This window comes from Chenopodium album, chromosome 4 (genome assembly GCF_948465745.1).
Source record: "Chenopodium album chromosome 4, dcCheAlbu1.1, whole genome shotgun sequence".
Classification (NCBI taxonomy): Eukaryota; Viridiplantae; Streptophyta; class Magnoliopsida; order Caryophyllales; family Amaranthaceae; genus Chenopodium; species Chenopodium album.
Window position 1 is genome coordinate 7490866 of NC_137837.1, and position 26993 is coordinate 7517858.

Below are 26993 nucleotides of genomic sequence, written 5' to 3' on the forward strand. Positions count from 1 at the left end.
CATACTGTACTAAGGCCAATATACGGACTATGTAATTGGGTCTTCTTAATAATTTTTAAATTATTGTTAATTTAGTCAATTATAAAGGGTTAATATAGACGGCTCGTCATGGTTGTGTCACATTTGTATCGAATTTTGAAAACGATATACATGCATGACTCATGGTCGGCATTGCGTGTGCCTATTGTGTCGTGTGGGGCTTGTTACGAGTGTATGCTAAGTCAAGGCCATTTTCGTGTTGTGTCTAATCGTTCTTTATGGCGATATTGCACATGTCCATCGCAGGCTCAAGGATTAAAAGCAATTGAGCATTCTCTAATTCTCTTATGCAAAAATCACAAATAATTTTACATCATGATCTTATGAAAAATCATGAATATTTTTAAATCACAATTCTATCAAAATTCATAAAAAATTTTATGAACAGTATGATTTAGTAGGTATAGTTTATTCATGATTGAATCAATTATTTATTAGAGGATTCAATTCAGTTGCCAATCGCAATACCTAAATTAAACTGTGCATATTGCATGATCAAAATGCGGCTTTAGAAGTTTATTGAATTTGGTTGACTTTATTGACTAATTCTTTCACTGTTAGAATATATAGTTCACCCCTAAACTCTTTAAACGTTTCTTCATTCATTTCAGATCGATCCTTGATGTAAAGGTGTTTAGATTAACAATTCCTCTTTATATTCATCAATAAAGATTACTTTTTAAGTTTTTGCATAGTAAGTCCACAAGGAAACCATCAACAACATATTGTATCATAACAACAATCATAGTAAAATGAGCAAAATTCTTAAGTTACTAATAATCAAGGACTATTATGTCTAGTTTAAACCATCATAATCTTATAATAGGCATTTTATATAAGGACATACAAAATATATTAGGCATGATTTGGCTATTGACTCTAATGAGATCGAATTGATGATACATTAGGTTCCACGTTGTACATATTACTTCCTTCATTTTCTTTTATTCGTAACACACTTTGAGAAATAGATTGATTAATTAATGTAAACAAACAAATTGATCAAAAATAATTTATATACAAGTACATAATCATTTATTACCCTGTTGTCCCCCTTTTTTTTTTTTTTTTGACAATAGTTGTTTCCAATGTTTATGTTATATTTGATAGATTTGTCCATTCACCTCCTAAAAGTGTGTGCCTAAAGATTGTTTTGCAAAATAAAAAAATAACAAAAAAAAACAAGGAAGTACATTTTTTAATTAATAAAAAAGTTAGAGTTTGTTCACATTTACTTAATTTATTGGAGCTGAACTGAACTGAACTAAACTGAATAGAGCTGAAATGAATATTTTATGAGAGAAGGAAATTAGGAGCTGAACTGAATTGATTGGAACTGAACTGATTGAAGTTGAACTGAACTGAACTGAAATTAAGCTGAAGTGAACAGGGCCTTAGTTTGATCGCACCCGGATATTTACCCTAGCTATCTAGGTTTTTTTAACAAATAAAAGTGTAACCATTTTGGCTAACATACCATATACTACGTATTACGTACGTTGACTTTAAAATTAGTGATTGCAATATTAAAATGCTTTGCTTCTAGCCTGAAATAATTAAAATGTAATGACTCACATCAATCATCTGTATTTATTTTCCCTAAATGAAGAGATTGATGAGTTTTGTGATTTGTGAAGCTTGTATTAATGATCTTCTTATATTTAATTATTTTTGGGAGCTAGTTATATTGGAGGTCTTTTTTTTTTTTTTTCCTTCCTGTTGTTGAGGGAAAGTCACAAACATTGGAGTTTATTATTATTATTACTATAATTAAAAGAAATATCTATTTGGTTAGATCCTACAACGACATTCTTATTTTTTTTCTAAGATAAATTTTTTTATTTTTTTTTTTTTTTTTTTTTGGAGGAAAATTTCCTCGGAATTGGTAAAAATGAGTGAAGAATATTACTATATTAAGCTAGCTAGCTTCACAATACTATGTAATTTACTAATTAAAAATTTGACTATAAAAGATGAAGATGTGAACCATTTTTTGTTTTTTTAAACCCTTGGAGACTTGGAGTCCCCAATAACTAGGGACTAATCAGTCTAACCCATCATAATTTTTTAGGCATTTTATATTAGAGACATACATATATACACAGTATTAGGGTAGGCATGATTTGGCTTTAATTCTATGAGATGGAATTGATAAATTATGTTCAATTTTGTGGATATACGGAGAATATATTTGGATAAATTAAATGAGTTTGGTCATTTCTACTCTATATAATTAACTATAGTTATCAGCAAATAAAAATGTAATCATAGAAAATGCTAATATATTATGTAAATACTGTGTGAAGTTGACTTTGAATTAGTGATTGTATGATTTGTATAAAATGGTTAATATATATATATATATATATATATATATATATATATATATATATATATATATATATATATATATATATATATATATATATATATATATATATATATAGTTCACATCTTAATCTTTTAGTGTCAATTTTCTATAAAGAGATAGAGTTTGGGATATGTAGTAGTATTGTGAAGCTAGCTTGTACTAATCATATTTGTTGATTATGTTTGAGGGGGGGGGGGGTGTTTGAGGGGGGGGGGGGGGAGGGGATAAGGGAAATCCCTTAAATGATCGAGTCTCATGAGGTTTGATCCCTAGATCAGACCTCAAGGATACGAGATTGGAAAGATGCCACCAGTCTACTACTAAATCAATAAATTGACACTAAAAGATTAAGATGTGAAACGTTTATATTAACAATTTTTTTTTTTTTTTTTTTTTTGACAAAAGCAAACTGAAATGAAAAAGGAAAATTAAACAACACTAAAGCTACTTAAATTGGTCCTGCACTCATTTGCCAAGACATGTGCCTGTCGGACTTGATCCCTGCTAACCTTCCAAATCATACCGCTTAGTAATTGCTCCCCCTGTTGGCGGAGCTCCTGGATAGTCCAGTAGTACCTCATATCAGCACATTGCGGATTCTGAATTAAATTCCCAACCTCGCTTGAATCTGTATAAACCCAAATTCTCCTGAAGCCTTTACCAAACGCCCATCGGATCCCTTCTAGACAAGCCATAAGCTCTGTATGTAGTGCCGAACTTGCCTTGCAAAAGCCTCCCCCTCCAGCCTCAAAATCCTTACCTGGAAGAGCAAAAGCCCAACCATAACCACCATTCCCCGACTGCTTATGCCACGACCCATCGCACATGACTGTGACTTCCCTGTTGTTGTCAAAATCGTTGATTGGCTCTTCAATTGCGCTACCTATACGCACTCTCTGGAAACCTGGCGGAGGTCCCCCAATGGCCTCCATCTCCTGTATCACACCCAAACTTCTCACATCCGGCTTCAAGAAAATAGATAAATCCTTATTGCCCTTCTCCAAATGTCATTCAAGCGCCGGAATATGATCATTTTCATACCTGAACACTCTTCCATTTCTAGCCGTCCACAGACCCCATAACACACTTATAAAGGTAGTGACACGATCACTATCAATCCCATCCTCGCTATAGAACAGCAGGATATATCTCTGGATCCATTGTCGCAACGGAGTAGACCCATCAATTTCAGAGCTGATATGCAATGGGCAATTAAGCCAAGCATACCTAGCCAGAGAGCATAAACGAAAAAGGTGTTGCAAATCTTCCACATTGTCCTCACAAACCCCACAACTATCCTCTACTGGAATCCCTCTACGATGTAAATTTGCTTTAACAGCTAACCCATTTAAAATCAGCTTCCACAGGAACATGCTCCATTTAGGGTGGATCCTCAGCTTCCAAATCAGCTTGAAGAAAGTATCCTCCCTCATACCATTAGTTATCTCTCGATTCTGTTGACATAAGAACGCGTAGCCTGTCTTGACCGTATAGACCCCAGATTTATGACCTTTCCAATATAAAAAGTCATCCTTGTTTGTAGAAGGAATCTCCATTTCTAAAATCTGTCGTGCCGAATCCCATTCAAACTTTTGCCTAATTGCCCCAGCATCCCATCTTCTTTCATGGGAAATGGTCAGTAAATCTTTTACCTTCCCTACGCCTATCCCACTAAGCACCTGATTAGACTTAAGGACAGGCACCTCACCATTCATCCATCTCATACTGGCATAGTTTATCTTTTCACCATTTCCAACTTTCCAGGCAAAGCCAGACACCAACTTGTTTGCCACATTATGGAGACCCCTTCTTCCCCAGGAAGCATTAGCCCGTATTGCGGTCGATGCCCTTCCATCACACATTGTGCAAGCATGCACCGATGAATAAGACCGAGCTATCAAAAGTTGAGGATTACAGTGCATCCTAGCCACTTGTCTAAAGAGAAGAGCATCATTCAAATTCGTCGTCGCCCGTATACCAAGCCCTCCCATTCCCTTCGGAAGATGTAAGGTGTCCTTCCCAATCCAATGCATACCCTTCTCTCCATTCCTTGCCCAAAAGAACCGTGAAATAAGAGTCAATTTTATTAACTATTGACCCTGGAAGCTTGAAACATTTCATAACATGAGAGGAAATGCTTATCAAAACCGAGTTGATCAAAATTAGTTTTGTTGATTGAGACATCCTCATCGTGCCCCAACTCGTAATCCTCTGTACCACTTTATCCACTAAAAACTGGAAAGAGTCCTTTTTCCCTCGAGCAAGATCAATTGGAGCCCCTAGATGGATCCCCAAATTCTGAACCTGGCCAAACTTTAGAATCCTCTTAAACTCCTCTGCTTTGTGCACCGGCACCAATTTGCTGAATTTCACAAAGGATTTGCCAATGTTTAAACGCTGTCCTGAGATATCACCAAACCTGTCAATAATATTCATTAGGTTTTTACATGAGTCCTCTGTAACCTGTAAAAAAATCATAGCATCGTCAGCAAAAAATAAATGTGAGATAGCAGGCGACCGCCTAGTAACTTTGAGACCCTTAATTTGCCCTAGATTTCCCCCCATCGTCAACATCCTTGAAAACACATCCATGCAGAATAAGAACAAATAGGGAGACAGAGGATCCCCCTGTCTTAAGCCACAGATAGGCTTGAATAACTCTGAGACTTGCCCATTTACCAAAGTTCTGTACGATACAGTCGACACACACTGAGAGATCCAATGCACCCACTTTGGCGGGAAACCATAAGCCTGTAAGGCTTTTAGTAGAAAAATCCAGTTAACTCTATCGTACGCCTTTGACATATCTATCTTTATAGCCGCTTTATACGAGTCCCCTTTATTAGTATTGATGAAGTGAACCAACTCATGACTTAACAGAATATTATCCTCCATATACCTTCCCGGGATAAAAGCATGTTGCGACTCTGAAATGAGGTTTAGAAGGAGACTCTTCATTATGTTCACCATGCACTTTGCTATGCATTTATAGACCGTATTGCATAAGCTAATCGGCCTAAAGTGAGCAGCAACCTCTGGAACTTCCACTTTAGGAATCATGACTAGTATCGAGGAATTAAATTCCTTTAATAAGTAACCGGTGTTAAAAAAGGATTGGACCGCCTTAATCACTGTTGCCCCCGCCGTCTCCCAATGTCGTTGGAAAAATTCTGCAATAAAACCATCTGGTCCTGGGGACTTTGACCTATGGATGGAGAACATCGCCTTCCTTATCTCGTGACCCGTGAAAGGCTTAATTAGCCGTATACTCTCTGATTCCTCCATCCGGGGAATATCAAGCTCCCGAAGGGCCAAATCAATCCTTTCACCTATCCCCTCCGGATCTACAATAGCTGGGTGAAACACCTCCCACAAAGAGGCCTTAATGAGTGATTGAATTTCCTTCTGTCCTGGTATCCATTCATCGTTATTATCGCGGAGAGTAAGAATTTCCCTTCTATTTTTCCTCTGTTTGACCCTATTGAACATCATGGAAGACGGCATATCACCACACTGTATCCATTTCTCTTTCATCCTTTGTTGCCAGTAAGTGAATCCCAACTTGGCCCGATCTAAGGTCTCATTTACCATAGTCACAAAATCCGAACCATGTTGAACCGTGCTAATATTAGCACTATGGGCCGCCAGAACCAGAGAATTTTCTCTCCAATTTACACCCCACATTTTATTATTATGTAAGCACCACCGCTGCAACTTATTTCTCAACCACTTCATCCGCTGTGCAAATCGGAACATGTCTGACCCCTCCCATGGCATATCAAAAGCTTCCTCAATCATAAGAATCACTTCTGGTAAGGATAGACACCATGTTTCTAATTGGTAGGGTCTATTTGATTGAATAACCATTGATGTTGTGTCATACAAAATAGCAGCATGGTCAGAAGCCATGATTGGCTCATGAGACACTCTCCCCTCCGGAAAATCTTGAAACCATTCCTGAGTTGTATATGCTCTATCCAATCTTTCCATGATTAGTTGATCCCCTTGCCGTTTATTTGACCATGTGTATCTAGGCCCTGAAAAAGGTACCTCCCAAAGCCCATTTTGCAAACGCCAATCTACAAAATCATCCAAACCCTTTATCCGTAGAGACCCCCCAAGTTTATCACTTAGACTCTCTATTTGATTAATATCCCCAATAATCAAGCAATTAGGGGTTAAAGAAAGTAGTAAAGAAACATCATCCCAAACACTATTTCTATCTTCTACTTTAGACGCACCGTACAAAAACAAAACGTTCCTACTACTTCCATTAGCTTCAACGAACTTACAAAAGATAAAGTTTTGAGAGGAGACAATACAAGTAACATCCCCTTGATACCACCCAAACAAGGCTAAACCCCCCTTACTACCGACCGAGTCCACCCCACAAGAAAATTTTGGGGAGAACTTAGCTACAAGACTACTAACATCACTAAAAGACATCTTAGTTTCCGACAAGAAAATAAAAGTAGGCAATTTACTAGTAATCAACCACACTAAATAAGGATAAGTAGGGGTTAGTGGGTCATTTAGCCCCCTACAATTCCACGAGATGAATTTCATAAATCCCTCGAGGGCTGATCCGGCGCAGCCGCCTCACCATCCGTAATCTCCATTATTGAATCAGCAAGTATCTGTTGAACCTCAAAGTCAAACTCATCCAAATCTGAAAATATTCTTGAAGTAACCTCATCCCCACTCTTCTGTTTCTTTGTTGGGCCCGACGAACTTGAAGAACTAGTAGCAGCCCATTTTTTTCCCCACTCGACGAGTAAGAGAATCACTCGGACTCACACCCCACAGTCGAGCAGTGTCGACGTCCGATAGAGCCTTTGATCGGAACTCAAAAACATTGTTCTTTTCTCGGGGCCAAATACTAAAGCCTCCCTTCTCAGCCCATCTATTAAGAGTTTTCAATCTCTTCTTCTCGACCCAGCCCAAATCATAAGAGCTTGCACGCACATTATCATCATCACACGATCTAAGTGGAGTGTCTTCCACCGTTCTCTGCCTTTTCCTTCCCCAATTACTCATGTCAGATTGAAGCTGGTTTATTAACTCATCTATCCCTGTCTGCGAAGCCGACGAATTTGGTGGATCAAACTCAGTTAAAGGCAAATTCATGAACTCACTCCCAAAGGAATTTGGGCAATCAGGTACATAACGAGCCCTAGCCCCCTGATACGGCCTCCCAACTCGAGAGTTAGTCAGGGATTGCACAAAACGCCTCCCTGCCTCAACAAAGTTCAGATGGTTAGCATCCAAAAATTCATCAAAAGCTTGATTATTTACTATAGGTAGAGGCTCCGGCAGCATTATGGCGGTGAACCCCCCTGTATTTTCGCCGCCGTTATCCGCCGAGAAACCTTGCTCTGTAATATCCTGAAACAGACCCGATCTCTGACCATCCAGAATTTCTGAATTTCTAGCCCAGTTATTGATACCAAGGACCTGGAACAAGGTGCGCGGTGTTGCTTTTCCTTCCTCCCTTTCTACCGCCGCCGCCGACGATTCCCCCATCTCAAAGGTCGAGGATCCAAAACTGGGTAGTGGAGGTGGGTTTAAATTTTCGATGGGAGAGTAATACGAGCTTATTGGATCCCTTCTAAAAGCGCCATAGGGTCTGAAACCACGACTCAGTTGCGGCTGGTTGGTTTGGTTCAAGGTAGGAATTTGAATTTGGTTTGTGTTTGGAGCTGGGTTCGAACCGAGTCCTAGTTGGAGGGGTGAAGCAGGTGTGTTTAAATTTGTCATTGTGTAAGAAGCATAGGGGTCTTGATGTAGTCCCAATCTCCCTCCAGGGGACAACCGCAGCGCTGCACCACCAATCCGTGCTTCCCTAGCGTTCCCATCCTCCACCTCACTTCCACTCGAGCTATCCGATCCCGAGAAATACACCATATCATCGCTGTTGTCCGAGTTAAAATCGGAGTCAGACGCTTCTTGAAACTGTTGTTGCTCTGCCAAAGGTATATCCTCGGGTTCTTCCAACCTTGTTAGATTGACAGCCATGTTTCTGTACCTATAAACATCAGGCAATCCTTGCACATAATTAGTATAATAGGGATAATCTAAGGGTCCATGTAATACCCTTAGACCATCCCTTTCCACTGCCTCAAGACGTCGAGATAAACGCCTTGTGGCTACATCAATTCTCAAACGACAATTAGTTGAGTTGTGACCCACACACCCACATCTCTTACAAAAATGGAAGACCCCCTCATACCTGAAATACACCCAGATAACACGCCCGTCTGAAAGCGGAACGTAGCAGCCTGGTATGAGAGGCAGTGATACATCAATCAACAGCCTCGCCCTCAGTTCAGCTCTCTCTGGAAGTCTGCCATTTGTAATTGGTTCTAATAGATCCAAATAACCCAAATGACAAAAGATACGCCTTGCCCAAGCTTCAGTTAAAAACTGAAAAGGGAGACCGTAAACTCGAACCCATATTCTGGAGGTTGAAAAGTTAATTTGTTGGGGAATGAGGTTGACATCATAACGCCTTATATTAATAAGGCGGCCTTCGAAAGTTGTCGTATATTGTCTCACGAGTCCGTCCAAATCATTTTGATTGAGACACTCGAATATAAAAAAATTCCCAGTACGATGAACTCGGACATGTGCCCTAGACACCCATCTTTGATTGATGACGTGCTGCACGTACGAAACAGGTGGTGGGTTGGGACCAATGAATACTCCAATAGCACATCTATTGAAGTTTATAATACCTAGAGCATTAAAGTTTTGAGGAGGAGTGACAAGAAACCCCATTCTATGAGGTCTATTCTGATTTCCATTAGGAGGAGGGTTATTATTCTCCATAAGTCAGAGAATAATCAGTGAAGAAGAAGAAGGAATCAAGAAGAAAAACTAAAGACAAAGAGAAGAGGTGAAGAGGTGCTGTAAGAAAAATGGAGTTATTACTCGAATTAAATAGCCATGGTAAATGTCAGTGTTTGAAACAAGCCAAGTGCATGGGGAACAAGTGTCTAAACATTAATGCTCCAACGGTTTCTTGCAAGAATTAAGAAGAGAATAAGTTTGCTGGGCTCAAGATAAAAGAAACGCACTCCCCTAATCCTATTGGCCAAATTGAAAGCTGCTGGAAAGGGAAGGGATTTTATGGCAAGATATTTGGAAAAAACGAGTAGGAGATAGGCTTAGCATGCATTGGAATCTCGAAAAATCAAAAGGCAATCTCCTTTTGAAAGTGACAGAAGCAAGAACTTGGGGTAGATTGAGGAGAAAACCAAGAACTAGGGTTAGGGTTTGAGGAAACCAAGAACTCCAAAGGGAGACTCACTTTAGTGAGAGAAACTCTCAAGTTTTAGAGAGAGAAAGTTTAAATGGGCTAATTAGAGGTCATTATATTAACAATTTTAAGATACAAATTATACCATAACTAATTCAAAGTCAGCCATACCTCCATACACAGAATGTAGATAATATATATGTTAACAATATCTATGATTATTAATTGATAACTATAGTTAGTTTTATAGTAGAAGTGATCAAACTTCTTTAATTTATCCAAATATATACAAAGTATGAAACACAAAAGAAGAAACTAGATATGTTTTCAATTGCCTTCAAAGACGTCAATTGATGAAATTTTAATTTATTGCCAAAAAAATTTCCACATGGTTTGACATAATCCTTGAAAATAGTTGACAACTATTCTAATAATTTAACATCCATCCTCAATAAGTATGTAGCTTTCAATTTACCGGTCAATTCCGAATTAAACATAAACTGATTCTATTTCTTAAAGCTACATACTTGTATGTGTTCTTCAACTCTTCAAGTATAATATTCCTCCATTTTTTTTTTTAAATTAACATCGAAATCTAACTTTTAAGTTTAAACTAATATATACATACGTAGGAATTAATTATAAGTGGTATCATGTATGTATTAAAGGTTGCATTGTCGGAATAATTAATATCTAAATTCAACTAATAATAGATTTATATTTTAATGGTCAAAATTATACATTAATAATACAGGTAATAAAATTTAAAATAGTACATGCAATAATAATTACGAGTAATAAAAACCGAGTGTATTACTATATAAAAATTCAATATAAGAAAAATACCAAAGTATTAAAATCTTTGTGAACAAGCAAACACCCACATGAGTTGACACATTGCCCGGCATTACATATATAATAAGCAGTCCAAGCAAAATAAAATTGAGTTGGCATATAATTTAATTAAGTTGCAAACCTAAGCTAAGATTACTTATCAAATTCGTCTACTAAAGAAAATATCAACTCTTTCAGAAAAATAGCAATGCATGCTACACGCAACTTATTATATAAATACAGAAAATGAGAGAAAAATCATTTTCAAAATATTTGAACAATATATATGATATATATGTGTATGTGTATGTGTATATATACAAACTCATACATGTAATTTTTTCTAGTGTCTCCAAAGCATCAGGAAGAAAGATTTGAAGAAGCTATATATATCAACTCATTCATGGCCGACGTTGTCGGCTTGAGTTTCATATTTGGGATACTAGGTAATTTTCTTATAAACTCACTTCTTAGTTTTGGAATTCATGAAGATAAATGATCTCTTAGCTTATTGTTCATGATATGTGAAGTTATTTAAGTTATTTATTTATTTTTTTCCAGGAAATATTATATCAGTGCTTCTTTTCCTATCTCCTGTGTAAGTTATTTTTTTTGTCTAATTATTACTTATTATGAGTACTTATAAATTTTATAATTGTTTGTTAATACTAATCATAAGATTTTTTTTTTTGACAATAGCAAACTAATCATAAGATGCGTCTCAATATATATATATATATATATATATATATATATATATATATATATATATATATATATATATATATATATATATATATATATATATATATGTTCTTTACAATTGTTAGGAAATTCATGGTATTTTGTATATTTAGATGCGTCTCAATATATTCTCAAATCTCAAATACTACATACTATAATACTCGTAGTTGCTTAAATCTTTTAATTTGTGTATATACTTTAATTCGCTGGTATGATCACCTTTTCGATTACCATATACTAAGTTTTCAAATTTACATTAATGCACACAGGGGTAGATCAATATATACTACGGAGTATCTTATTTAATATTGTGTCCTTGGTTATATAAAAAAAAAGTTCAACTTATTTCAAGCTATGTTTTCACCATAAAAAAACGTCTCTAATTAGCTAGTTATTTAGTTGAAATTACAACGAACTAAATGTTAATATACGCTTGCCACTATGATAAAAATAACATAAGATTACTGTTCTCTACACCTAATAACAACTACATTGGCAAAAGCCTCAGCTCATACCTCATCAACTCGGTCGGTTCAATATACAAAGTATTACCAATGGTCATGTTTTTTATCACGTATAGAAAGTAAGAAACTTTGTTTTTTTTTGTTTTTTTTTTTTAATTTTTTTGTTATAGTACGTCAAATTCATACCATGTCAATAATTATATATAAATGACCTAAGTTTGAGTCAATATATAAATAATGTCATAGCGTAACTTATAAATTTATATCACTTCAAAAAATTGTTGCAAGAAGTTTGCGGTTAGTTTAAAAAAACTATTTGATGAATTAGGCAAGATGGTCTGCTACATAAACACCATATTACTTCATATAATGACGACATTACTTGAAATTTTAGAAGTCGACTACGTATAATACAACTAATTATTAGCTAAACAGATGGACTAATTCAACATTATCATAGTTTAATCGTACTCATATCATATAATTAAAATAATACGTATCTATATTACTATATTATTGCTAATATTAGTAATACTTTGAGAGCATATACTTGGAGTATATGTAATTATCAAAACTAAAGCTAATTGTTATTATATTGCATGAATTGAATGCAGAAAGACTTTCATTCAAATAGTAAGTAAAGGATCAACAGGAGAATTCGAAAGCATCCCATATATATGCACATTTTTGGCTACATCTTTATGGACCTACTATGGACTTATTAAGCCCGGGGCTTTGCTTGTTGCCACCGTCAATGGGTTTGGAGCTGTTGTCGAGCTCGTTTTCGTAACACTATTCCTCGTCTTTGCTCCTCCAGAAATGAGGGTACATCATACATATATAGAATTTAACTGACATATGTTACTTAACAATGAATTAAAAACCTTTCCCATCTAATATTAGTTGTCACGTTGTTATGAGACTTATGGCATAAAGTCATGAGCTTTGTATTATAATCCATCAACGTGACAGTTGTTATGAGACTTATGGCATAAAGTCATGAGCTTTGTATTATAATCCATCAACGTCACAATTAAATCTGGGTGGATTGGATAGAGTTAGTGATTTTAAGGTAATTATGTGATTTGACATGCATGAATTGTTGTTAAATTTGATGATTAGGCAAAAACAGCCAAACTAGCCGTGATATTGGACTTGGGATTTTTAGGAGCAGTAATGTTGGTATCAAAGTATATGCTATTGGATGATGAAATGAGGATTAACATGATAGGAACTCTTGGTGCTTTTGTCAACATCCTCATGTATGGTTCTCCTCTTGCTGCCCTGGTATGTAATCACACTCTTCTTCCGTGTTAAACCTCGCTCCTTTCTCTTGCTTTCAACGTCTTTTTTGTCTTTTGCTAGTTTAATTTGACCATAAAATTAAGCATGCTTGGTGTACGTGGGAGTTGGGGGAACTCACCTTATGATCTTAAAATAAAAAATTCGAGTTTTATCACCTACATTAGCTTGGGAGTAGGAGATTTCCTTAACTTCCCACTTTGCTCTCAAACATTAACCTGTATAGCTGGATTGATTGACCTAGAAACGAATTATATGGTAATTCATTATAAACTTAGGATCCCTTCTCTTTAAAAAAAAAAAAAAAGAAAAAAAAAGGTTTGACCACAAATTATTATTAAAAAAAAAAAAAAAAAAAAAAAAAAAAAGCATTTTGCACCATGCACACTATGAACAAAAAAAAAAAAAGTTATAATACATTTTTTTGAAAAAAAAATGACAAAATAATACAAAGTATATTAGAATCACTAATGTATTGAATTTTTTTATTATTATACATCGTAATACATTTATTAGTAATGTTTGAATTGTGTTACAATGTAAAAGTTCTCGAAGGCAAAGTCTTGAATGAGACAATTCTTCCGTCCCCTGTCCCCATATTAGCTAGCTGTTAACTTGTTAAGTGTTAATCTAATTAGTAAAATGATTTTTTTATGATTAATAAATTAAACATATTTGTAGAGAGCGGTGATGGAAACAAGAAGCGTGGAATATATGCCTTTCTTGCTATCATTGTGCTCATTTTTGAACGGAGGAGTTTGGACTATCTATGCTGTTCTTGTCAAAGATCTCTTCCTTTTGGTACGTATCTTATCATCTCTTAATCCATTTTTTTAATTATGCATCTAGTGATGTTAGTCATGTTACATGATTTAATCTCATTGGATTTTATTTGATTTGTTAAGAATTAAGATAGGATCGGATTAAGATCAATCAATGATTTAAGTTTTCCCAAAATATATTAATATATAGATCTTATGTCACTTATGTGGTTTGATTTTATATTTGATGGTTGATATTAACTACTTTGTATGAATTATTCGTTTATGGACTACCTAAAGTATGAAAAGAGAAATAAGACAATATTCTTAGGGCTTGTTCAGATATACTGAACTGAGCTGATTTGAGCTGAATTGAACTGAAATTAAGTTGAAGAGAACAGACCCTTATAGTTTCATTTTACTTGTTGACTTTTCATTATAGGCCATTCTTAATTATTTTTATTTTACGTTTACCTATAGTTTAGCCTCATTTTCACATTGATTATATGGTGCCATTAAACAGGTACCAAATGCAGTTGGATTTATTCTCGGGACGATTCAATTAATAGTCTATGCTCGTTATAGTAATCTAAACAATGATCAACAATATATTGAGCCCCTCGTTTAGTGGAAAATCAGCAAATTACTCAATTTCATATCAATCAATCATTTTTAGATTTTATATTTGTATACTTGTATATAAATTTACTCCAATGTGTAGCTTGATTCTTTGATTTCTGCCGCTTGTATATAAATTTATGTAACTTGAAATTTACAAAAATTGTGTATAATATGATTGTCATACGGAGCATTTGTTACTCCATCTATTTGTATACTAGTACGAAATAAGGAATCATTTGAGAGTCAAGACCAAAACTTTGCTGGATAATGATGTTAATGAATAATGAAACAAATTTATAATTTTAATAACGTACTTGAAGCGGCGAAGCAACTACGTGACATTGAAAGAAGTGATGGATATATTACACGGTAAAGGATTAATAGTCACATACAATATTCTAAAACGGATATATTCCATTAGTTTAACCGTTCCTTTTCTTTTTTTTTTTTTTTAAATAATTCGGGTAAACGGGTCGGGTCAATTCAGATTAATTCCATAACCTATGTGGGTCGGGTTTGGGTTGGGTCATGCTTGAGTCGGGTCACGTCGGGTCATACTTCTTATCGGGTTTGGGTCGGATTTAGGTCGGGTTAATAACAGGTCGGCTTACATTCCGGTTGGGTGAACAATAGGTCGGGTTTAATTCGGGTGTTCACGGGTTAAAACGAGTTAGGGTAATTCTCGGGTTCGAGTCGGATTCGGTTCAAGTCAATAATTTGCGGGTTAGAATCAAGTCGGGTCATTCTCGGGTTTGAGTCGGGTTTGGTTTAAGTCAATAATTTGCGGATTATAATCAGGTCGGGTCATTATCAAGTCGGGTCATTCTCGGGTTCAAGTCGGGTTCGGTTCAAATCAATAATTTGCGGGTTAAAATCAGGTTGGGTCATTTCCAAGTCGGGTCATTCTCGGATTCAAGTCGGGTTATGTTCAAGTCAATAATTTGCAGGTTACAATCAGGTCGGGTCATTTCCAAGTCAGGTCATATTCGGGTTCAACTAAGTATAAATAGATAATTATCATTTTTATCAAGCTAATTATTTCCTTTGACTATAATATATGTGGCAATATACTAGGGAAATGTAGTCTATAATTTAGGAAGATAATTATCTCCTTTGACCATACAACAAATATATAGTATATTTAACTCTTAAATTTGAGGATAATGCTCCTTTCTTTTGCTGGCCTGGACCGACTTGGTCTCCCAAGACAAAATGCTTTGATCAACAATAATAAGGTGGTCTAAATTGCATTTAAGGTGATTTGAAATCGGGTCAGGAACAATTCGGATTGAATTTAGGTCGGGTCAATAACAAGTCGGGTTAGTAACAGATCGGGATCAATTTTGGGTTGGGTAAGTAATAGGTATGGTAAAATATGAGTCGGGCCAGTAACAAGTCAGGTTGAATCTGGGTCAGGTCAATAACAAGTCGGGTTGATTTTGGGTCAGGTTTGTTACAGGTTGTGTATTCGGGTCGGGTTAGGAACGGGTTGGGTTGAATTCAGGTCAGGTTAGTAACAAGTCGGGTAAAATTCAGGTTTTGGCAGGTTAAAACGAGTTTGAGTCCATTTCGGTTCAAGTCGGGTTCGGTGCAAGTTAATTAAATTGGTCATTGTAAACCGGTAAATCGGTGCAAGTTGTAAACAGGTAAATTGGTCGTGTAAAAGCAAATTGAATGGTTCCACACACCCAATTGGACTCCCGGAGGATATTAGGGATCATGGTAAACATTTCGGCAATTTTTATATCCGGGAGAAAAAAAGTCAAAAAATTCCAAAATTAAAGGCTAATATCCACGTTTTTTGAGAAATTTTGGAGGTTTCGGGGCCCGGTGTCAAAAAGTCTTGAAATTCTATGGGTGATAACTTGTTATTTGATACGATTTTAGAGTGATTTCGAACCTTGTTTACTTGGTATATTGGCATTTTGGTTCACTTTTACTCTATTTTTGTTCAACTTTTGTGTATCCCTTGCTTCACGGGTTGTTAGTGTTTTTGTCGGGTTTTTAGGTTCAAAGACGACCATTTGAGGCATTTGGATGATAAACCGAGGTTAGAAGCCGAAACAATGGAGCAAAACCGAAGAAAAGTGAAGATAGAGGCCTTAGAGAGTCTGCACGGACGTGCAATGTATGGCACGTCCGTGCAGAAGTGTTCCAGCACGACCAGAAGCTACTGCCTACTGCTTTCAAGGCCTGCACGTCCGTGCAGGATATTCAGCACGTCCGTGCCTGATCCTGCACGTCCGTGCAGGTTGCTCAGCCAAAACTGATCCTTCTGCCTCCCAGGTGCACGCCCGTGCCAATATCAGCACATCCGTGCGGGATGCCCTGACTAAAACAGTACCTTCTGCCTCCCAGGTGCACGCCCGTGCCAATCTCAGCACGTCCGTGCAGGTATAGCTGCACGTTCGCGCCAACCTCAGCACGTCCGTGCTGACCTGTAGCCGTGCCCGACTCTTGTTTTCTCCGTCCTTTTTATTTGGGGGTCTTTATAAATAACCTTGGCAGCTCATTTGTACGGCATCTAAGTTTTTAGTGCTTCCTCTTAGTTTGCAATTGTAGAAACACAAATATTCTCAAATCATTAGTTAGATTATAATTATTAGCTTGGAAATTTCATTCTCAATCATTGTAGAAGACAAGTTCCACCATTGATATTCAAGTTGAAGCTTCTAGTAACATTTTCTCACTCTTCTCTTCCATTTTAATTGCTTTGATTGTTAATTATCTTGCTTAATTCTTGTATGCTTAGATTGTTATTTAGCTTAATCTTTAGTTAATTCTTGTTCATGAGTTACTTGAAATCCTTAATTGCTTTAATCTCCATGGATTGTGAGTAGTCTAATTTTCTAGGGTTTGGGTAAAACCCTCAATGTAGTCACTAATTACTTGATGCATGTGTTAATTTGGTAATTGTTGGGTATTAATTAGTTGAGCTTAAGTGGTTTAATTGCTTAGTTCTTGTATATGTCCATTGCTAGAACTATTATCTAAGCTTTCTCAACGAAGGATCGAGAGATGAACTTGAGTTAGCTCCCTTATGCTTAATTGACTTGAAATACCATGAGAATAGGAATTTCCAGTCAAGGGAATGTTTTTGTCATCGTGATTATGCTTTAATACTTGTTTTATGCTTTGTAACCACGAGAGTAGGTTGTATTCATAATTCGAGTAATCCCTCTAGCTTGAGAGAGTAGTTGGGTGCTTTAGATGACTTCCCCTATATTATCCCCTTTAATTACCATTGTTTTCTACTTGCTAATTGTGATTTGTGACGAAATTGAGTGGTATATCCCAAGCCCTAGAACTCTCTAAATATTGTTAATCTCCCCCTAGCTTTAGTTGACTTGAACTAGCACTTGTTACATAAAACCAAACCAATTTCGACTTCATTTAGCTTGTTTATGCGGTAGTATTTCGGTGGTTGATTCAACGCCTCTCTCGGGTTCGACCCTTTCTTACCCTTGCTATTAGCTAGTGAGACCAAGATAGGACTTTATCTTTGGTAGGCTCGACGACGGCCTATCAAATTTTGGCGTCGTTGCGGGGAGGCAAAGTCACATTGAATGTATTATTGTTGAATGAGTCTAAGTGTGTATATTTGTATTATAATTTTTCTTATTTATTTTAGTATATTTGTGTTTTCAACTTGTGATAGTCATTGCTAACGTTTTTCTTAGCTTTGTTTGACCTTGCATGACACGGAAGAGTAAGCAATCACCGCTTATTCCCGTTGATCTAGAGTTAAATAGGACTTTGAGAAACGTGAGGAGGCTTTTGCAAGGCACACCCGAGTTCTCTATTGTATATTCGGATTCCGATCCGGAGGAAATCTTTGCAGCCAACGAAGAAGATAGCATGGGTGATAACGATCCTCCTCCACCATTGTTACGGGATTATGACCACCCCAATGCCTTCACACTTCGGAGTAGCATACGTCTCCCTACTACGAATGCAAATAATTTTGAGCTTTCACCTCAACTCATCCGTATGATACAAAGTGATCAATTTGGTGGGAGTTCTCATGAGTGTCCTTTTGCTCATTTGGACAACTTTCTCGAATTGTGCACAACCATCAAGCAAAACAACATTACGGAAGAGTTCATCCGCATGCACATGTTTCAATTCTCCCTCCGTGACAAAGCAAAGCATTGGTTGAGAACGGTAGAAGAGGGATCATTGACCACATGGGATGAAGTTACTAGAGCTTTCCTTGGAAAGTATTGTCCACCCGAAAAGACCGCCGAACTAAGAAGGAAAATCACTAATGTCAACCAAGAGATTGATGAAACCTTAAGTGAATCTTGGGAGCGTTTCAAGGACTACACTAGAAAATGCCCACACCATGGTTTCACATCATGGATCATTGTTCAAAGCTTTTATGATGGTCTTACTCCTACTTCAAGGGCCAACCTTGATAACGGGGTTGGTGGTAGCCTTAAAAAGCTATCGGTGGATGATGCATACAAGATGATTGAAGAAGTGGCAAAGAACTATGCATAAGGAGGTGATAGACGGCAACCTCAAGCAAAGAAGGGTGGAATCCACGACCTTAGTGCAATAGACCTTATTGCATCAAAGTTTGACATGCTAGCTCACAAGCTAGATCAAGCCACCCTTACATCTCCAAGCTCTTCTTCACAACAAGTCATGTCTTGTGAAACTTGTGGAGGAAATGATCACTTGTCCTCCTATTGCAACTCAACTAACCAAGAACAAGCTGCGGCTATCGGGCAAAGAAACGATCAATACTCTCAACCCTACAATCAAGGTTGGAAACCCCAACAAAACACGGGTTGGAAACAACAAAATCAAGGCCCCCCTCAAAACCAATACAATCAATCTCATCCACAAAACCAACAAGCTCCTTACCGTCACCCTAACCAAAGGGACCAAAACCAACAAAGGCAACAATATAACCAACTCGCTCCTCCACCTCCTCAAAAATCTAGCCTTGAAGCCGCACTTGAAACCTTCATTACACAACAAGGAAGAAGCAATGCGGATATGCAAGCAAACATCCAACAACTTCAAGCACACAACAAGATAATTGAGAATCAATTGGCTCAAATTGCGCAACAAGTTGGAAGTTCATCCTCTAATCCTAGTGGTCACTTCCCAAGATCAACGGTTGTGAACCCAAAAGAGCAAGCTATGGCCATTACTTTGAGATCGGGGAGAGGTTATGAAGGGCCGGTTATGAGTGAAGAGGAGCCATAAAAGAGAGATGAGGGAGTTGTGGTGAGAAATGAGGATGAGTTTGAAAATGAGATAGTTGATGTTGAGAGAAAGGAGCCACAAAGTAAGAATGAGGGAGATGAGGAAAAGGTAGAAAAGCCCCCCATGAAAGTATACAAGCATCCCATTCCATTCCCTCATAGGATTGTTGAAAATAAATTGAATGAAAAGTTTTCAAACTTTCTTGAAGTCATGAGAGGACTTCAAGTGAATATCCCCTTTCTTCATGCTATGTCACAAATGCCTACATATGCAAAATTTTTGAAGGATCTTTTATCCAACAATAGTAGGCTTGAAGAGAGTGCAACCATCTCCCTTCCTAAGGAGGTGAGTGCAATCATTCAAAACAAGCTCCCGCAAAAGCTTGGTGACCCCGGTAGCTATGCAATTTCGGTGAAGATTGGAGACTTAGAGGCTATGGATGCTTTATGTGATCTTGGGGCAAGTGTGAGTTTGATGCCCTATTCTATTGCTAAGAGTTTGAAAGTGGGAGACTTGAAGCCAACAAGGATGTCCTTACAATTGGCCGACCGTACGGTTAGGCTACCTTTGGGAATTCTTGAAGATGTACCGGTTCAAGTTGGAAGAGTATTTGTGCCATGTGATTTTGTGGTAATGGAAATGGAAGAAGATACTACGGTGCCCCTAATCTTGGGAAGACCGTTTTTGAACACCGCGGGTGTTGTGATTGATATGAAGCAAGGAAGATTGACCTTGAATGTGGGAGATGAGAAAATATCATTTTCATTTCCACAAACATTGAAAAAGCCATTGTATGATGAAGTTCATAGAGTTGATACATTGGAAAGGGACTTAGAGAAGTTCCAAGAAAATTTGTTTGAAAGAGATCCTTTACAAGCTATCCTAACGGGAGGCTTAGTTGAGGAAGGTGAAGAAACGAGGGGGTATGATCTTTTGCTCAACCAACCTTTAGTCCACAACGAGAAGAAAGTGGAAGTGCTTAATGTGGAGGTAAAAGAGGAGAGGACTAAGCCTCCTCACAAGGTTGAACTTAAACCCCTTCCTCCTTTACTTAAATATGCTTTTCTTGATGATAGTGAGAGTTATCCCGTTATTGTCAATGCTAAAATTGATGATACCTCTCTTGGGAAACTCCTAGTTGTTTTAAGGGAGTATAGAGGTATCATTGGGTACAAAATTGATGACATTAAGGGGATAAGTCCTACTATATGCATGCATAATATTTTACTTGATGATGATCATGCTTCCTCGATTGAGCACCAAAGAAGGCTCAATCCAAACATGAAGGAAGTTGTGAAAAAAGAAGTTTTAAAACTTCTTGAAGCGGGCATAATCTACCCTATCTCCGATAGTAAGTGGGTTAGCCCGGTTCAAGTTGTGCCTAAAAAAGGAGGCATGACCATCATCAAGAATGATAAGGGTGAGACCATTTCTACAAGGTCGGTCACCGGGTGGAGGATGTGTATTGATTATCGAAAATTGAATAAGTCCACCCGGAAAGACCACTTCCCACTCCCCTTCATCGATCAAATATTGGAAAGACTAGCATCACATAGTCACTATTGTTTCTTGGATGGATACTCGGCATTCTTCCAAATCCCAATCCAACCCGAGGATCAAGAGAAGACTACATTCACATGCCCTTTTGGCACCTTTGCTTATCGAAGGATGCCATTTGGACTTTGTAATGCACCTTCCACATTCCAAAGGTGTATGATGTCTATTTTTTCCGACATGCTTGAATCATCAATTGAAGTATTCATGGATGACTTTTCTGTTTTTGGTTCATCTTTTGACATTTGCCTTTCAAATTTGATTAAAGTATTGAAAAGATGTCAAGAGGTGAACTTGGTTTTGAATTGGGAAAAATGTCATTTCATGGTAGAGGAAGGAATTGTTCTTGGTCATGTAATTTCTAGTAGGGGCATTGAAGTAGATCGTGCCAAAATTGAGGTCATTGAGCGCCTCCCACCCCCTACAAATGTGAAGGGGATAAGGAGCTTTCTTGGACACGCGGGTTTTTACTGCCGGTTCATAAAGGATTTTTCAAAAATCGCAAAGCCACTCACTCAATTGTTGGTAAAGAATGCCCCTTTTGTGTTTACTAATGATTGTTTGCTAGCATTTGATAGGTTGAAGGAGGCATTGATTTCGGCTCCCATCATTCAACCCCCTAATTGGGAGCTTCCTTTTGAGCTTATGTGTGATGCATCGGATTTTGCCATTGGGTCCGTTCTTGGACAAAGGAAGGATAAGAAGCTCCATGCTATCTACTACACTAGCAAAACTTTGGATGATGCACAAAGGAATTACACAACCACGGAAAAGGAGTTTCTAGCCATTGTTCACGCAATTGAGAAGTTTAGGTCATACTTGTTGGGATCTAAAGTCATAGTCTTCACCGACCATGCGGCCTTGAAGTACCTCTTGTCCAAGAAGGAACCAAAGCCAAGATTGATACGGTGGGTCTTGCTCTTACAAGACTATGACATTGAGATTAGGGACAAGAAGGGTGCCGAAAATGTGGTGGCCGATCATCTTTCACGGTTGCCTATCCTTGTAGGCGATCTTGATAACTTGCCAATCGACGATTCATTCCCGGATGATCAACTATTTACTATTCTCCAAGCACCGGCACCATGGTTTGCGGACATTGCAAACTACTTGTCTTGCTCTATTCTCCCTCCCGACCTCTCCTATCAACAAAAAAGGAAGTTTCTTCATGATATTCGCCAATACTTTTGGGACGACCCCTTGCTCTTCAAACAAGGTGTTGATGGCCTTTTTAGAAGGTGTGTCCCGGATAATGAAATTGAAGATGTTATCACAATGTGTCACTCCTCACCTTGTGGAGGACATATGAGTGCCAACAAGACCTTGGCGAAAATATTGCAATGCGGTTTCTTTTGGCCAACAATGTTCAAAGATGTGTGGGGCGTGGTGAAAGCTTGTGACCGGTGTCAAAGAACCGGTAATATTTCAAAAAGAAATGAAATGCCTTTGAACAACATCCTTGAACTTGAAATTTTTGATGTATGGGGCATCGATTTTATGGGGCCTTTCCCGAGCTCTTTTGTGAACAAGTTCATTCTAGTGGCCATCGATTACGTATCAAAGTGGGTGGAAGCGGTTGCATCTCCTACTAATGATGCTAAGGTTGTGGTCAAGCTCTTCAAAAGAGTAATTTTCCCAAGGTTTGGAGTGCCCCGGGCTGTGATTAGTGATGGAGGTTCACACTTTGCAAAGCGATCCTTTCAATCTCTCCTTGAGAAATATGGTGTGAGGCACAAGGTGTCATTAGCTTACCACCCCCAAACAAGTGGTCAAGCTGAAATTTCAAACCGGGAGGTAAAAATGATCCTTGAGAAAACGGTGGATAGGTCTAGAAAAGATTGGTCTACGAAGCTTGATGATGCTCTATGGGCCTATCGCACCGCGTTCAAAACTCCTATTAGCACCACACCATACAAGCTTGTTTATGGGAAGTCATGCCACTTGCCGGTAGAACTTGAGCATCGGGGTCATTGGGCTGTCAAAACATTGAATTTCGACCTTCAAAGCGCCGGTGAGAAGAGGTTGCTTGACCTCCAAGCCTTGGAAGAATTAAGAATGGATGCATATGAGAGTGCAAGGATTTACAAAGAAAAGACCAAGGCTTGGCATGACAAGCATATTAGCAAAAGGGAGTTTAAGGAAGGTGATAAGGTCCTACTTTTCAATTCCCGGTTGAAGTTGTTTCCGGGTAAGCTTAAGTCAAGATGGAGTGGACCTTTCACCGTTAAGAAGGTGTTTCCATATGGAGCGATAGAAATCTCAAATAACAATGGTGAACCGTTCAAGGTGAATGGCCAAAGGCTTAAGGCATACTTTGACGGTTTTGTGCATGAGGAAGCCAAGGTTGTTCACCTTGATGAGTTTGATGTTCCTTACTCTCATTGATCTCGCAATGTCGTCAAGCTAGTGACGTTAAAAGAGCGCTTCCGGGAGGCAACCCGAGTTTCTCAACTCTCTCTCTCTCTCACAAACTATTATTTAATTTCCATCACTCTTACTATTACTAACTTTTCTCTCAAATGTCTTTTGTAGGTGTTGATGAAAAGAAAAGTAAGAAAAGGTTTTTGTGGAAGTGAAGTAGTAAATAATAATAATAATAATAATAATAATAATAATAATAATAATAATAATAATAATAATAATAATAATAATAATAATAAAAATAATAATAATAATAATAATAATAATAATAATAATAATAATTTTATTATTATTATGCCTTACTATTACTATTATTCAAAAAAAAAAAAAAAAGGAGGATCGTGCAGCATCAGGTCTGCACGGACGTGCAGAGTATCGAACGTCCGTGCAGAGGCAGTCAGAAGCAATCAGAAACTTTGAATTAAATTTCTCCAGATTGGCACGGACGTGCCAAATTAAGCACGTCCGTGCAAGGTGGATAAGCACGTCCATGCCAAGTCCTGCACGTCCGTGCTGAACAAGTCAGTATGTTATCTAAGTTTCTGTCGGAGGCTGCACGTCCGTGCACTTTAGCACGTCCGTGCCGAATTCTGCACGTCCGTGCCAAACAAGTCAGTGTCTTATTCAAGCTTATGTCTGAGGCTGCACGTCCGTGCCAATTGTTGCACGTCCGTGCAGCCCTGAAAAAGGCTGGCAGCAGCACGGTTTTAACTCTAAAAAAAAAAATTTACTCCTTCACTCTCTATCTCACGATTCTCACTCATCCTCTCTCTAAAACTCTTACTTCCTCTTTCAAAACCCACTCAATCCTCCATTCTCACCCAAATTCTCTCCCAAATTCAACAATTTTCTCCAAAATCTTCACTCCATTCCAACATTTTCACAATCTACTACTCCTTTTCTCACATTCAACCCCAAAAATCACCCAAAATACTCAAACCCTAACCTTGAAAAATCAATTTGGGGGTTTTCTTTGGAGTTAAAGTTCAAGACAATTGGTTGAAGGAGTAAGTTCAAGTAATCAAAAGGAAGGTAAAAAAGGTTCATTTGCGGGTTTTATACCCACGATAAGCTCGGTATAATCATTCCTCCCTTTCACTAATTTCATGTTTAATTTCTTGAATTTTTGCATGAAATTGCTTGAGAAAGTTTGTTTGAATTGGTTGTGAGTGATTGATAGTTGATAATTGAAAAGCATTATTGAGTTTGAATGAATTTTGGTGTGTTTTGAGAATTGGATTTTTTTTTGTAAGTGAGGTTGAAAAATTGATTTTCATGAAGGAAGAACATGCTTGTTTAGGTGGATTGTTGTGTTGGTTTGTTTGATAATGTTGCATGAAATCGATGTAAAATTGTTGTAGATGCATCATTGAAGTGGTCTTTGTTGGTTGGTGATTTGCTTGTTTTAGGTGGGAGACTTAGAACTTGACTTGATTGTGTTGTGTTCATTGGCCTTGTTTGAGCTTTGGTTGGTCGACTTGTGGACTTAGTCTCTTTGTGTGGTTGCGAGGTGATTATTTTGTCTTGGTTTGTTTGATTGCATTGCATTAAGACCGACCATGTCTAGAAGAAATCGACCTAGAAACACGGATGCTAGGTACCGCAACCCCTCTCCTCCTCCTCCCGTTGATCCACCGCAAGTGGACACCATGGGAATCGTGTTCAATGACCCAACATTCTTGAATAACTATATAAGAATAAGTAGGAGGAGAGTTCGACCTACAAAGTTCTATGACGAGAGTGTTGCCGAGGCTTTAGGGGTAGGGGACGATGTTAGGATGCTTTTCGAGGGCTGTGGCTTAGGAAATTGGCTAGATTTAAGCGCCCCGACCTACAAAAGGTTGACACTTGAATTCCTCTCCACCCTTCAAGTGCAACGAGACAACAATAGATCCCCCCGCCGCCTTACCTTCCAACTCATGAACACCCAACACAACTTGAATATAAAGAGGGTGAACCAAGCTTTTGGGTGGACAATTAACGGCACCATAGGACCAAAGGATAGCCCCCCCCCCCGGTAACTATTGTGCGGGTGAGTTTTGGAGGAAGATCACCAGCCTTTTCGACTACAACCCTAGGACTGATAAAGCTACGGCCATAATCCACCCCGCCTTTAGGATGTCACAGCGCACCATAGCGAACACGACGTTCGCTAGAGGTGATAGTTCGGGTGTAGTGTCCACTAGGGAGCTTCACTTCCTATGGCACTTGAGCGAGGGTAGTACGGCCCTAGATGTAGGGGCTTGGTTTGTCGATCACCTAGAGGATGTTGCCACTGGGTCCGGCAACATCACCATAGGTGGCATGATCACTATTATTGCTTCTGCTCTTAACCTTGATTTTGCAGATGAGCGGGTTTGCCCAGGGCCGATGCAGCTAGACATGCAGTCGCTTAGGACCATGAGATGGGTTGCGGATGTGGAAGGGCCACATCCTTACTTGTGGCACGTGAGTGGCCGCCCCTATGCCTACCTCCCCGATCCAGAGCGGACCTACATCTACGACGAGAGCAACTGGGTCTTTGAAAGGGACCACCCTTGGATTCCCGGTGATGATGAAGAAGAGCAAGAACAACCACAACAACAACAACCGCATCAACAACATTTCCAGCAACAATTCCAACAACAACAACAATATGAGCACCAGCAAGGGTACCAAGAAGGGTACCAAGGTCAAGGCATGGGTGAGGGCAACCCACCCCTTTCCTTTGAGCAACAAATGCAGATGATGAATGTCGGGTTCAACCGCATGTCCACCGAGTTCGAGACTATGAGAAAGTCTCACGAAGACATGAGGTCCTCCTACGACAATATGAGGACAAGCTTTGAGGATCTTCGATCGGAATTGGGTGAATTCCGGAACGTCTACCGACATTGGTACCCCGGGGGCTCAAGCTCCCAAGGAGGCTCGAGCCAATGAGTTAGTTCTCTTTCTTCCCCTTCTTGTATTTTAATTGTTTTAACATTGGGGACAATGTTTATGATAGCTTGGGGGGAGTCTTTCTCTTTGGTTCATATGTTGGTTCTTGTATGTCCTTGTTGGTATAAACCTTGCATGTTGTTTGTTCCTTCCCCTAGCATCCAAACCCCTAAACATCCAAATTTGCTCCCTTTGAAATCCAACACCCTAAATCCAAATCTCTTAATATGTGAATACTTCTCTTCTCTTCTCTCTTTATTTATTTAGATGTATAGTTGTGCTTCAAAATTTTTTTTATGATTAGCTTAGTTTTCTTAACTTTTTTTTTTTATCTATTCTTGCTTTCTAGTAACCTCTAGTAAAAAAAAAAAAAAAGCCCTTGGATGAGACTCAAATGACGATGCTTATATGATTTGCTTGATTGACTCTTAAGTGATGAGTAAAAGTTCTTTTAGAAGGGTGTGTGCAAGAGTTGGGGTCATTTA

General features: G+C 38.2%; 1 protein-coding gene and 1 non-coding gene across 2 annotated transcripts; one reads left to right on the forward strand and one right to left on the reverse strand.

The window, feature by feature from the left end:
• The first annotated feature begins 10630 nt into the window (after positions 1-10630).
• LOC145626548 (bidirectional sugar transporter SWEET17-like) lies at positions 10631-14594 on the forward strand. Its single transcript, XM_081678996.1, has 6 exons — positions 10631-10948; positions 11064-11100; positions 12325-12535; positions 12833-12997; positions 13694-13813; positions 14297-14594. Exons 1-6 carry the CDS (start codon positions 10906-10908, stop codon positions 14399-14401), a joined length of 681 nt encoding a protein of 226 aa, XP_081535122.1. The 5' UTR covers positions 10631-10905; the 3' UTR covers positions 14402-14594.
• A 4045-nt stretch (positions 14595-18639) lies between these two features.
• On the reverse strand, positions 18640-18746 carry LOC145629655 (small nucleolar RNA R71). The gene has a single exon (XR_014111814.1). It is a non-coding gene; the product is annotated as a small nucleolar RNA R71 (small nucleolar RNA).
• Positions 18747-26993: the final 8247 nt, after the last annotated feature.

Coding starts and splice junctions, on each gene's coding strand:
- LOC145626548 (XM_081678996.1), top strand. CDS start 10,906: ATGGCCGACGTTGTCGGCTTGAGTTTCATATTTGGGATACTAG. Junction 12,998..13,693: donor GTTCTCCTCTTGCTGCCCTG/GTATGTAATCAC, acceptor ACATATTTGTAG/AGAGCGGTGATGGAAACAAG. Junction 13,814..14,296: donor TCAAAGATCTCTTCCTTTTG/GTACGTATCTTA, acceptor GCCATTAAACAG/GTACCAAATGCAGTTGGATT.